Source organism: Manis pentadactyla, chromosome 4 (assembly GCF_030020395.1).
Source record: "Manis pentadactyla isolate mManPen7 chromosome 4, mManPen7.hap1, whole genome shotgun sequence".
Taxonomy (NCBI): Eukaryota; Metazoa; Chordata; class Mammalia; order Pholidota; family Manidae; genus Manis; species Manis pentadactyla.
The window spans coordinates 146,143,011-146,154,226 of NC_080022.1; the positions used below are offsets into that span (position 1 = coordinate 146,143,011).

At 52.6% G+C, this 11,216-nt stretch overlaps 1 protein-coding gene across 1 annotated transcript; it reads left to right on the top strand.

Moving 5' to 3' along the window:
• The first annotated feature begins 1,004 nt into the window (after positions 1-1,004).
• LOC130683679 (C-C motif chemokine 13-like) lies at positions 1,005-2,720 on the top strand. Its single transcript, XM_057501941.1, has 3 exons — positions 1,005-1,322; positions 1,891-2,004; positions 2,441-2,720. The coding sequence occupies exons 1-3, from the start codon at positions 1,250-1,252 to the stop codon at positions 2,506-2,508; spliced, it is 255 nt and encodes an 84-aa protein (XP_057357924.1). The 5' UTR covers positions 1,005-1,249; the 3' UTR covers positions 2,509-2,720.
• Positions 2,721-11,216: the final 8,496 nt, after the last annotated feature.

Here is an 11,216-nt window from a genome sequence, read left to right on the forward strand (position 1 = left end):
CCCTCTTCTATTTCTACTGTTGTCTATTTTCATGGTCAGTCTCAAGAGAGCGCTAGCTTCACTATTGACTGGCCAAAGAATCAACTTTGGGATTTGTCCAGCCTTTCTAATATATGTCACTTTCTATTTCGCTCATCGTAGCTCTTTATTTCCTTGCTTTTACTCTCACTGGAGTTTTGCCAGAGTGAAAGGATTCACCAGAATGGAAAACCGAGGGGAGGGTATTCCAGGCAGGTGCAAGAAGTGAGCCAAGTCTGGGAGCCGGGACTGAGACGGGGAGTGGGTCACTCAGGCAGAGGGCCCTGTAGGTTTCCAGTGGGAGTCCACCGCTGTTCCTGGCCTCCCACCATGCCCACTGCAGCCCCCATTCTTGGCTAGGGCACACATCCGTCACAGGAGGGAGCCAGTCACAGAAGCAAGGAACCACGTCCTTGCCCTTCTCTCCCACCCCCTCCTGCCAACAGCTCTAGAAACTCAATAGTGCTTCTGGAAAACAAGGAGCCTGGGCAAATCAGTGCTTTTCAACTCTATCTCCATGGGCCTGAGAGGCAGAAGGGGACATCGCACAAGCATGTTATGTGAGGAGCCCCTGTCATCAGAATGTGTCTTTGATTTGTCTCAAGCATTGGACTTCCTCATAAAACTTGGGTGGAAAGAGGGTTCTGCAGCTCAATGCAAGCGTGAAGTCGCCTGTACTCATATGTAAGCACACCGGCTCTCTCTTCCCTTGTCACCACTCACTCCCCAAGAGACTTTGGACAAGTTATTTACTGTCAGCGTCTTCATCTGTAAATGGGTGTGGCGATAATGGGGGACACCTTGTCAGGACTAAATACAAACTGTGTGAAGCCCTTGCACAGTGCTCTTTCTCTACGGGGGTTGTTTTTCGTTTTGGAGAAAGCAAGGCCATGGAACAGCTCCTTGGATCACTGCCTGGGGTGGTGACGGCACATCTGTGTTCCCGCTTCCTCTGGCCTGGGCAGCTGGAAGGAAACCGTGCCCGCCCTGCTGCAGCCCACAGCTTCCCGCCTGCATTTCCTGGAAAACTCCTTGGAAGCCCAGCCTCCAGCTCAGCAAATTCAGGACCCCTCTCCATCTGGACTTGACCATGACCCTGTCCATCCCTCTGGGAGCTCCCCCACCGACTGCTTCCTATAAAAGGCAGGCAGAGCAGCTGGAGGAGCAGACAGGCTGAGCCAACCTCAGAACCCATCTCGCCCTGAAGGTCCCACGCCCAGCCTCCGACCTGATGGTCTCTGCAGCGCTTCTGTGCCTGCTGCTCACAACAGCCACCTTCAGCACCCAGATGCTCGCTCAGCCAGGTAAGCTCCGTCTCTCTCCTTCTTTCCCTCCCTCTTCTTCCATTTCTCTCTCCTTTTTGGAAGGCCTAAGTCAAACTGTCCCACTTCTGAGCCTATCAGAGCACCAGGGATCCTCAGAGCTGCACTTAACACATCTAATTTTATAGACAGACAGCTGAAGCCCAGGTGGGGCCTAGGAGGGGTCCTACCCCCACACCTGCAGTCATCCCAGAACCAGAATAAAACCTAAGCTGCCCTCTCCAAATCCAGGGCCTTTTCTTTGACTCCAGTTGATCTTCCCAAACTCTGCAGATTGGGGGCCATATCCAGGACCTGTCACACTGGCCTCTCCTGCTCAGCAGTGAGGCATCCCCACCGTGCCGCTGAGAGAAGGGACTTCAAAATCTTAAGCCACATGTTCCAGGTCCCACCCTGCCTCGGGACCGGGGTGGAAGCACTGGACCTGGGGCACATCAGATCCATTCCTAACTCTTTGCTTTCCTTCCCCCACAGACACGTCCTGCTGCATTCATGCTGAGGAAACCCAAGCACTTCCTAAAAGGCCTTTTCTTTGTGACTTTATTTCTAGATGCACTCATTGCCCTGTCCACTTGCTGTTTTACATTTAATAATAAGAGGATCCCCTTGCAGAAGTTGAAGAGCTATCGAATCACCAGCAGCCAATGTCCCCAGAAGCTGTCATGTGGGTAGAAAACCCGACCTCCTTCCCCCCTCCCCTTCCCTCCCCACCTCCAATTCAAAGTTCTGCCCCAGAAGACAGACGTCAGACTAATTTGGGATCTTATATCAGAGGATAAGATCTACCCAGACTATGTAATCCAAAGCCATCTATTATTACATCATAAACTGGCCCAGAGAGGGCCACCTCACTCCCTAAACAGCCTAGCTCACACCCCCACGCCGCTTTGGCAGATGCCAGGCCAGCTCCTCCTAGGGTGGCAAAAATGGCAACTACCTCCACAGGCCCCTTCTTCCCACACCCCTACTTCCTCTTGTCCCAGGGTGGCCCCCTTACCTACAGCATGTGGGCCAAGCAGGTTTTGGAATCCAGTGAGTCATCTCTTAGGTAAAACCCTCAAAGAGCTCCATCTAACTGTATGGCACTCCTTCACCCTCAGCCTCAGAACGAAACTGGGCAAGGACATCTGTGTCTCCCCAAAGGAGATGTGGGTCCAGAATTACATGAAACACCTAGATCAACAATCTCATACCCAGAAGACTAGAACTCGACCAACCCCTGAGACGAAGCTGGAGTATGAGAAATGACTGTTTATTCTCCTCCAGCCTTCCTGTCTATACCCTGGACTAATTTTGCTGTCATTTTCAAGTAGGGTGGTTTCTGTTTGGGATATAAAACGTACTATGTCATAAGTAATATTTAATAGTATTTGAATTGTTGCTGGTTTGGTGTTTATTTTGAATACTGGTGATCTTTTTTTTAAAAAAAAAAAAGCAAGAGCTCAAGCCAATTGGTTCCTTGATGAGCCCCAGATCTTTCCCCTGGAGGGAGCAGGTCTCCCTCCTGCTTAACTTTCCAGGGGTTGTGAGCATTCCCTGAGGATCATGGAGATGAAGGCAGTCTAGGGAGGAGAGTGCCTTGTGATTGGAAGGTGTTACTAAATATGTAACAGAAGAATGCAATTCATAAGCCTGCTGACTCTTTGCAGAAAATACACTTTGTTTAAAATCTCTAACAGTGTTTCTTAGCCCGACCAGTAAGCAGTGCTCCGAGGTGCAGGTGGATGGCAGGGGCGCCAGAGGAATGAGGATATAGCGAGGCCTTTCCAGTGGCCAACCTGGGCTCCTCTGAATGTGTCAGGGAAGGCCTGGCTTGCCATCCCAGCATATTCTAGAACGAGTGTTCCAGTCGCTAGCATCAGCTTCTAACTGGCCTCTACCCATATGCCTCCCGGCACTGAGCAGTCCCCAGAGTAATACAGACATTACGTGCACCTGACCCCCAGGGGACCACTAGATGCCCCAGTCCTAGTTAGCCCTGGACTTGAGAGAGAGGGTGGGACTTGGGCACAACTGGCCTTGGAGGATAGCACAGCATAGTCATAGCAAAGATTCTCTAGAAGAGGTGCAGAATAGAAAAGTGAGGAGGAGGCCTGGAGGAAAAATCCCCATTTCGTCACTTCGGGCTCCAGAACGGAAACGTTAGAGTTGCTTAGAAAGGAAGGTTGAGGCATGGTTTTAGAGGAACTGCAATACCAAGATGGGGAGTTTGGAGTTAGTTCTGAAGGCAGGAGGTATGTACTGAAGGCTTTGGAGCCATCAGGAGGGCAGGGGGATGCCAGGGCAGGGGAGGCCGAGAAGAGAAGCCTGTGGCCATGGGCAGGATAAAGCTGTCAAGGGAGAACTGAGAGCACCCTACTACAATAGTCCAGGCAAGAGGAAATGGGGCAAAGCAGGGAATTTCTCCCCTAAAGCCAGCACACTGGCCTTTAAAGGGTGCCAGTCCTGAGATCCAGAATTTACTTCCCTCCTTTGCTAGTCTCCCTAGAGTCATGCATTATACAAGCTAAAGCCTTTGACTGTCCCTCTGGAAGGGACAGGGCCTCGTCTTCCTGCTCGTGAAGGGTTCTCCTGCTCTTCCCAAAGCTGCCTTTCCCCAGGTGAGAGGATGAGCTGCGTTGGCACCTCTGTAAGATCTAGGACCCACCTGGGCCTGCACACTCACCAGGACCCTTCCCTCCCAGGACAAGCTCCTGCTAACCAACTCTGCAGGGTCTTTCCAGTGGAGAGAGGGTACCTGAGCCCTGCTGGGTCAGGTGGTCACTTGGCAGTTTGGAACATGGGAAGGAGTTCTGGCCTGGGAAGCAGGAGCCCTGGGCTTGAGTGCCAGATCTCTCCCTGACTTGCTCTGTATCCTCATGCCTGTTGGTGTCCCTCTCCAGCCCTCAGTCACCTCATCTATCAAGTGGGGCTAACAACATCTTAGAGGCAGAAGAACTCACAAGATCCCCTCCCGCTAGGGCAGCTGTGACTTTTGGATGACAGCCCCTTTGGGCATGGAAGGGAGGGAGAGGCTCCTGCACCCAGACATGGACTCAGTCCAGCTCCCTGCCTGCTGCTTCACTGAGCCTACCCCCACTGCCAAACCCAGAAGCAGAGAATCTGCATCACAGCTGTGAATGCACGCTCACCCCCCAGGACAAAGGCAGTGAGCTGGGAGATGTCAGTCATTTATTGGATCCTATTGACAAGGAGGACTGGCACCAAGTCCAACAAGTGTGCCCGCTCTCCCCCACCCACCTGCCCCTGTCCCCGGGCCCCCAGTGCCAATCAAATTTGCACCCCGGAATTCCTGTGGTACAAGAGGTCCAGGGAAGCAGGAGATGAAGATTCCAAAATTTAAATATGTAAAGTGCAACAACATAGCTTATCAAGACCAAGCAGACCCTCCACAACCTGGCAAAGTTGGGCAAAAGGACTGATGTGGGGTTAGAGGCTGGAGGGACAGGTGACACCATGAGGTCTCTGGAGTCCAGGGTGGAAAAGAATCTGCTCACATGTGCATTCACGGGCAGGTTTTTATCCCTTTTAACACATTCTTAATCCATCGGGCTGTGTTCAAGGCACAGATCTTTTGGCCTCCCTTCAGCTCGACTCTGTGGGCAGAGAACAAAAGAGCTGAGTCATCTGAGTCACCCCTGGGTGCCACACACAAGTCCCACCTCCCACTCCTCGCTGCTGGGTGCCCCTAAGCTGCCTCTCTGGGCCTGTAAAATGAAGTCGTTGCATGAGACGTGTGGCTCACACATTGGGAGGGACACCCAAGCTTCAGGGGGAACTTATCAAATTGAGTTTCCTGAACCCCTTTTCTGGAGAGCACAGTTCAGTGTACAAGCGTGGAGTGAAGGCTGGAGACATTCTGAGGGTTAGCTAGCCCGGAAAATTTCCACCTAGAATATCTCCGAGGGCCCCCACTCCTGCTCCATCTTTTCATGTGTCTGTGTCCATCTGGGATCCTCAGTCATTGCTTTGGGGTCCCTGTGTGTGTTTGTACATGCGTTTCTTTTCTGGACTGCCCACCTCCTAAATATGGCTATCATCTAAGCTATAGACCAACTCTGCCCTTATTATCTGAGTGAGCTCAGACAAATCTCTCTGCTTCCCTGAACTTCAGTTTTCATGATAATGAAAGTGTGTGCCTCAAGAAACTCAGCAGAAATAATACACTGAAAGTGCCTTAAAGACACTGAGTGGCAAGAGTAAGCGACGTCAGTCAAACTTCATGTTGAAGCCTCTCCCCAGCTAAAGATGCAGAGGAATGTCCAGATAATAAGGTGCAGGCGAGTTACGTGCCCACGGTCGCCCAAGGCTAGAGGTTGGCAAATCCAGAAGCAGGCACTAATTGTGACCCCTACCCCTTATTTTTTCCACTACGCAGTAATTCCTGGAGATTTTAAACAATTCCTTCCCCTGGGTACAAAGTATTAAGATATAATTCTTGATAGCTTGGCGCTCCAAGAAGCAAGTCACTTGGGGGAGCCCAGTTCCTGGCACCTACGAGGAAGCGCAGCGCTCCCCCAAGCGCCCAGCCCGGCTCTGCACCCAAGGTTTTGACGGCCTCGCGGGCTGGGTTTGGAAACCTTAATCTGGTGGTGAATAGCTCCATCTCGTGTCTGCCATTCTAATTGCATGTGGGCCGGTTTCTGTTCCCTGCAGGAGGGAGTTGGGGGCTGACAGGGAGGGCCACTCACATTATACCAGCATGGTAGGGGCAGGAGGAACTGGTGTTTCTGTAACACTGAACTCTCTTCTGGGAAATCTTTTTCTCCACAAATGTGTAACAACAGTTGGAGGATGACACAATCACTAGGAAAGAAGCACAAAAATGGTTTGCATCCATTTCTCAACCAGGACTTTGTTTTAAAAAAATGCCTTCTGGGACAGGCCCAGGCTTGGGGACCACCACATCCAGGGGGCTCTGGTGCAGCACTGTGTCACCAGCCACCTAGTTCTATATTCAGGGAGAGTCGGGACACTGGAATTCAGATCCCTGCTCCCCACACACGAGCTGTGTGGCCTTGATCAAGATGAGCACAGACTCCCATCTGTGAAATAGGACTTCCTAGACCGATTTCTAAAAGCCCTTCCAGTTCTGACAGCCCACCATGAGTGTATAGTTCCACCCCAATATTGGGGCTCAAGGGCTCTAGACCCCACACTCTGGGGGCCTAGTGAGTCTGGTACATGCAGGGCAACTGTGATCCATGGACCTGGGGCAGGATTAGGAACTGTTCAAGGAGTTCAAACTGATGGAATGACAGGCAACAGCGTCCACACACTCAGCAGGCAGCTCCCCACTCCCTCTCCACGAGGCCCTCCTCCCCGGGCCCCCGGGCCCCACTCACAGCCACTGTGCTGTGAGCCGTGAGCACGCTCTCTCCCACCCGCAACCCCAGAGAACTGCGTTCCAATCCTGGTTCCTTCCTCCTAGTTCTACTGTTTACAAAGCCCCTTTCGTGTGCCTCATATTAGGTCAGTATTCTCTCAACAGCCTCGGGGGGTGGGCATTATCGATCCCATTTCACTGATGGAGAACCCAGAATTTGAGAGTTAGTCACTTGCCCACGGTGAGCCAGCTGTTACAGCCCCAAGTCCTGACTGCCAACTCTGCCTGCTACACTGTGGAAACAAAACCCAGTCCCTGCTCTGGACCTCAGGCTTGGCCTACGTAACCTCCCAGTTCCCCTCCATCAGTCTGCAAGGCCTGGGTGAGGCAGGGCTTCCTTTTGCTGAAGCTAGCAGCTCAGCCATCTGGCTTTGCCCCAGACTCACGGTTCTCGGATTGGCGCCCCTGCCCCACCCCACCCAAGTCCTCCATTCTGCCTCTCCTGCAAGTATTCTTCCCAGAGGAGGGGAGAGGGAGGCAGTGAGTCCGCTCCAACCCCAGAGTGCCTGCCTGCACCTCTGCCCTCCCCAAGGTGCCTCCAGCCCCACTCACTGCTCTTGCTGTCCACATCCTGCGGCCACATCGTAGCCAGCAGCAGACATGCCAGGGCCGTAGTGACGAGCTTCATCTTGGGCAGTGCGGCGCAGGCCCCTGTGGAGCAGCCTCAATGCATCTGGTGGAGCTAAGAGCTCCCCCTGACCCATCCTGCAGTGCCAGAGCTTTTTATTAGAAGGCCTCGGTGGGGTTTCCCAGACCTTGTGCAGAGGTGGGGAAGTCACAGAGAGAAGAGAATGTTATTCGTGTCCAGTGACCACATGGAAAACTCCTGCCACCTCTCCTGGGTGGTGTGCAAGGTGTGGGGTAACTTCCCTGAGTGGAGGAGCAGATAAGGATCTTGAGAAAACGAGTAGGAGCTGTCCCTGCTGAGTGAGCCAGGGAGAGAGGTGGGTGAGAGGAAGTGGCCTGTTTGGGGCTTCTCCCACCCCACGTCTTTCCATGCGGAGATGGAGCTACTGTCCCAGGAAATGGCAGAGCAGCAGAACCTTGGACCAGGACCAAGACACACCGGTGTTTGAACCCCAGTTCTAAAAATTAGTGGTTGAGGAAACCCACCCAAGTCACAAGCCCTGCAAAATGGAAATAGTAACATGTGTCTCAGGATGTGGATAAGAATTAGATGAGATCTGCTGTGTCAAGTGCCTGGCCCACTACTTGGTATTTCTAGTTTTTCAATCACTCCACACTTCAACAGTGTTCTAGGTCCTTGGATGGGCCCAGGGAAGACAGCTCCCAGTGAGGTGTGGTGTCTGACCTTGACTCACTGCCCTTTGACACTCAGATAAACAAGTAAAACCATCCATTGTGAGGATATGTGGAAGGCAGAGAGAACGGGGCACTGTCCACAGGTGTTGGGGGCCTCCCAGGGGAATGCTGTCTAAGCAGAGTCTCCCGCAGATGGGCTGACATGGGAGGGGGCGTGACAATAGAGGAAGGAGCTTATGTCAGGACAGACAGGCAGCAAGGAGCAGATTCATTCTGAGAGGTCAGAAAGACCTGGAGTGTGAGGTCAGGAGAGTGACAGGAGTGGGAGGTGGCTGGAGAGGGATGCGACTATACAGCTACAGAAGGGCCAAGTCGTGAAGACACTGCACGCAGTGCTTGGAATAAATAGCACACAGTAGGTGCTCAAGAAAATATAACTGGCTGGGCCGCATCCATGTATTAAAGTCATGAGGCCCACATGCATCATATAACCATAGAGGGTTGGCTAGGCTGATCTGCTCCGAAGGCATATTCTCTGGCTCAAAAACCTGCATGGCTTCCCCTTGTCAGTTGGATGAAGTACAAGCTGCTCACCCTGGTGTTCATTGGCTCCTCATGCAACGTCTCCACTGATTCCTGCATGTTTGAATATTTGCAGTCCCTTGAGAATGCTGCACGCTTTCCTATCTCTAAGATTTTGTTCCTACTCTATCACCTGTGGGGCCCTCCTCGTTGCCTTCCTCTGAGAACTTTCTACCCATTCCAAATGCCACTGTCTCCATAAAGCCCCTTCTGCTCTCTCCAACAGATAGTCATTCAGCCTCCTTGGAAACCCCCTGTCCCTGCGTCACCCACATGCAGGCCTTGTATCCCTGCAGCCCTTCTTTTCAGTGTATTCTCCAGCCTAACACCTCACGTCAGGGCTGAAAGATCCCTGAAAACCATTTGCAACAACGGCTCTTAAAGTTTCCTGGGAGAGTTTTTAGAAAAATGCAAATGCTTTGGCCCTGTTCCAGAATCAGAATCAAAACATATGTGCCTACACATGTTAGGAGGAAAAACCCCCGGTAATTCAGGCACCAGAAGATGAGAATCAGGTATCCAGTGTATTTTACAGATATAGATGCGACATATGTTTATATTACAAATGGGAAAAAGGCATCTCAGAAGGAGGGAACTGACTTTCCCAAGGTCATAACGGGAATTCACTGCAGAGACGAGGTGATGGACTTGAACACTGGTGATCAGACTGCCACGCGGCCGCCTCTGAGATGCTCCTTCAGCCGGGCCCTCACCACCTGCTGCTCTGCTCCAGCCATGCCCATCCATCCCACCGGCTCCTGCCACCCGAAAGGACTGGAAGTAATGGAACCACTAACCCGCCATTGTCACTGCCCTTTGTCCTTGCAGCTGGAGTCTTTTTTATTCGTCTACTGTCATTTTGGTTAAAAGAGATAAAGGTGTGTGCTTTAACTGCTGAGTGTAACTGTCGGTGTTTTAGGCTCACTTGGGACCTGGTGCTGGGCCAATAGGGCCACTCAGGAAATACTTCACTCGTCCCTGCCTCCTGGGGGTGCAGCCTGGCTCACTCAAGAAGGGGATGGGGCTGCCTCTCCAGGATATCACCTCCCCTATCTCCCCTTTACTTCTGCCATCACGAGCCCAGGACAGGAAAAGGGGGAGAAGGAAGACTTAGTCACGCCCTCTCCTCAGCTCCCTCAGCACCTGAAGGACCAGGCACGGCTCCTGTTGCACAGAAGCCCAGGGCTCCCTGGGGGTATCTCCCCCACCCCAACTCGGCCTCTTCTTCTCTAGGCCCTGCACAAAGGTGAGGGCAAAAGTAACTCAAAAAATACGTGTGGACTTGCATGAGATGGGTCAGAACGGCAGAGGATGGACTGATAAACAAGATTTGCTCTCAGCATGCATGCTGAACCATTATTCATATGAACACACTTTTCCTTAGCAGTTAGAAAACCAGAAAGTACCTGTAGAAGGGTTTTTGTATTAGTCATCTTTTGTGAAACACGCACCAATTTACTGAGGATTGGTGGAGACCAAGCAGAGCTCAGGTACAGATTCAACTTGATAGCCTCTCCTCCAGAGGTCCCAGGGGTTCCCAGGCCTCTTGCCTTGGTGTGGACTGGAGCCTGGCCTTCCCTGCTTGCTTGCCAGTTACAATTCAGCCTGATCCTTACAGATCAGGACAGAGAAATTCACGGGGGCTGGCACATTGGACCTCAGAAGATGTTTGCTGAGTGAATGAGTGAAGGAATGAACAAATGAATGAATGCATCAGGAATGAGACCTGGCCCCAGGATCCCGCACAGCAGCACCCCGACCAGCACTCTTGGAAACTGCACACAGCTTGGTCTCCACCGAGGTGTGCGAGGTGCTGGAGACAGTGGAGTGCAGCATAAACAAGCACAGGATTTGGGCCGGAGCTCATCCTAATTCTGCCACTTGCTGCCTGTGTGACTCCCCTAACCTCCAGGCCTTCTGCTTCTCATCCATGGCAGAGGACAGCAATAGTGATGTTAAGGCCTCTTCTTCCTTCTTCTCCAGCCAACAGTCACTGCACTCCTGGGGCAGAAATGCAGACCACGACACAGGGACTCCTGCCCTCCAGGAGCTCCCAGACAAGGGAGGAGTGCGGGCCCCCAAGCAGTGATGATAGTTCAGGGTGCCTACTCCGAAGCGCGAGCCTGCTTTACCCTGGGAGCTCAGGCAGGGCAGCCTGCAGGAAGTTGGCCGATAAAGATGGAACAAGCAGACCAGGTGGAAGGCACGGGGAGGCCCCCGCGAGTGAGCGGCACAGTGGCAGTGCCGTGCAGCTAGAGCCCTGTCGGCCACATGCTGCAGAACTTTGTAAGCCCAGCCGAGACATTCACACTTCACCGAGCACGATGGGCTGAGTTGCTGTCAGCCCAGTAGCTCAATGGCTGTGCAGTGCAAGAGGCCCTGGAAAACGTAAGACAGGGCTGTGCATTCCAAGGCACTGGGGAGCCGGGACACTGTGCTGGGGGCTAGGCTTGCACTTCCAGGAGGCAGCTGGGGCCAGGTGCCAAGGAAGGGGCCAGAGAGGACACTGTGCTCACAGGTGCCAACAGAAAGCTGGGCAGCACCAGATTAGACAGGAAAGAGACCAGATGGGGGACATGGCTATGCAGCCGAATTCATGTGATGAAGCCTCAGATGGTCCAGGATTGAGGGGAATAGGGGAGCAG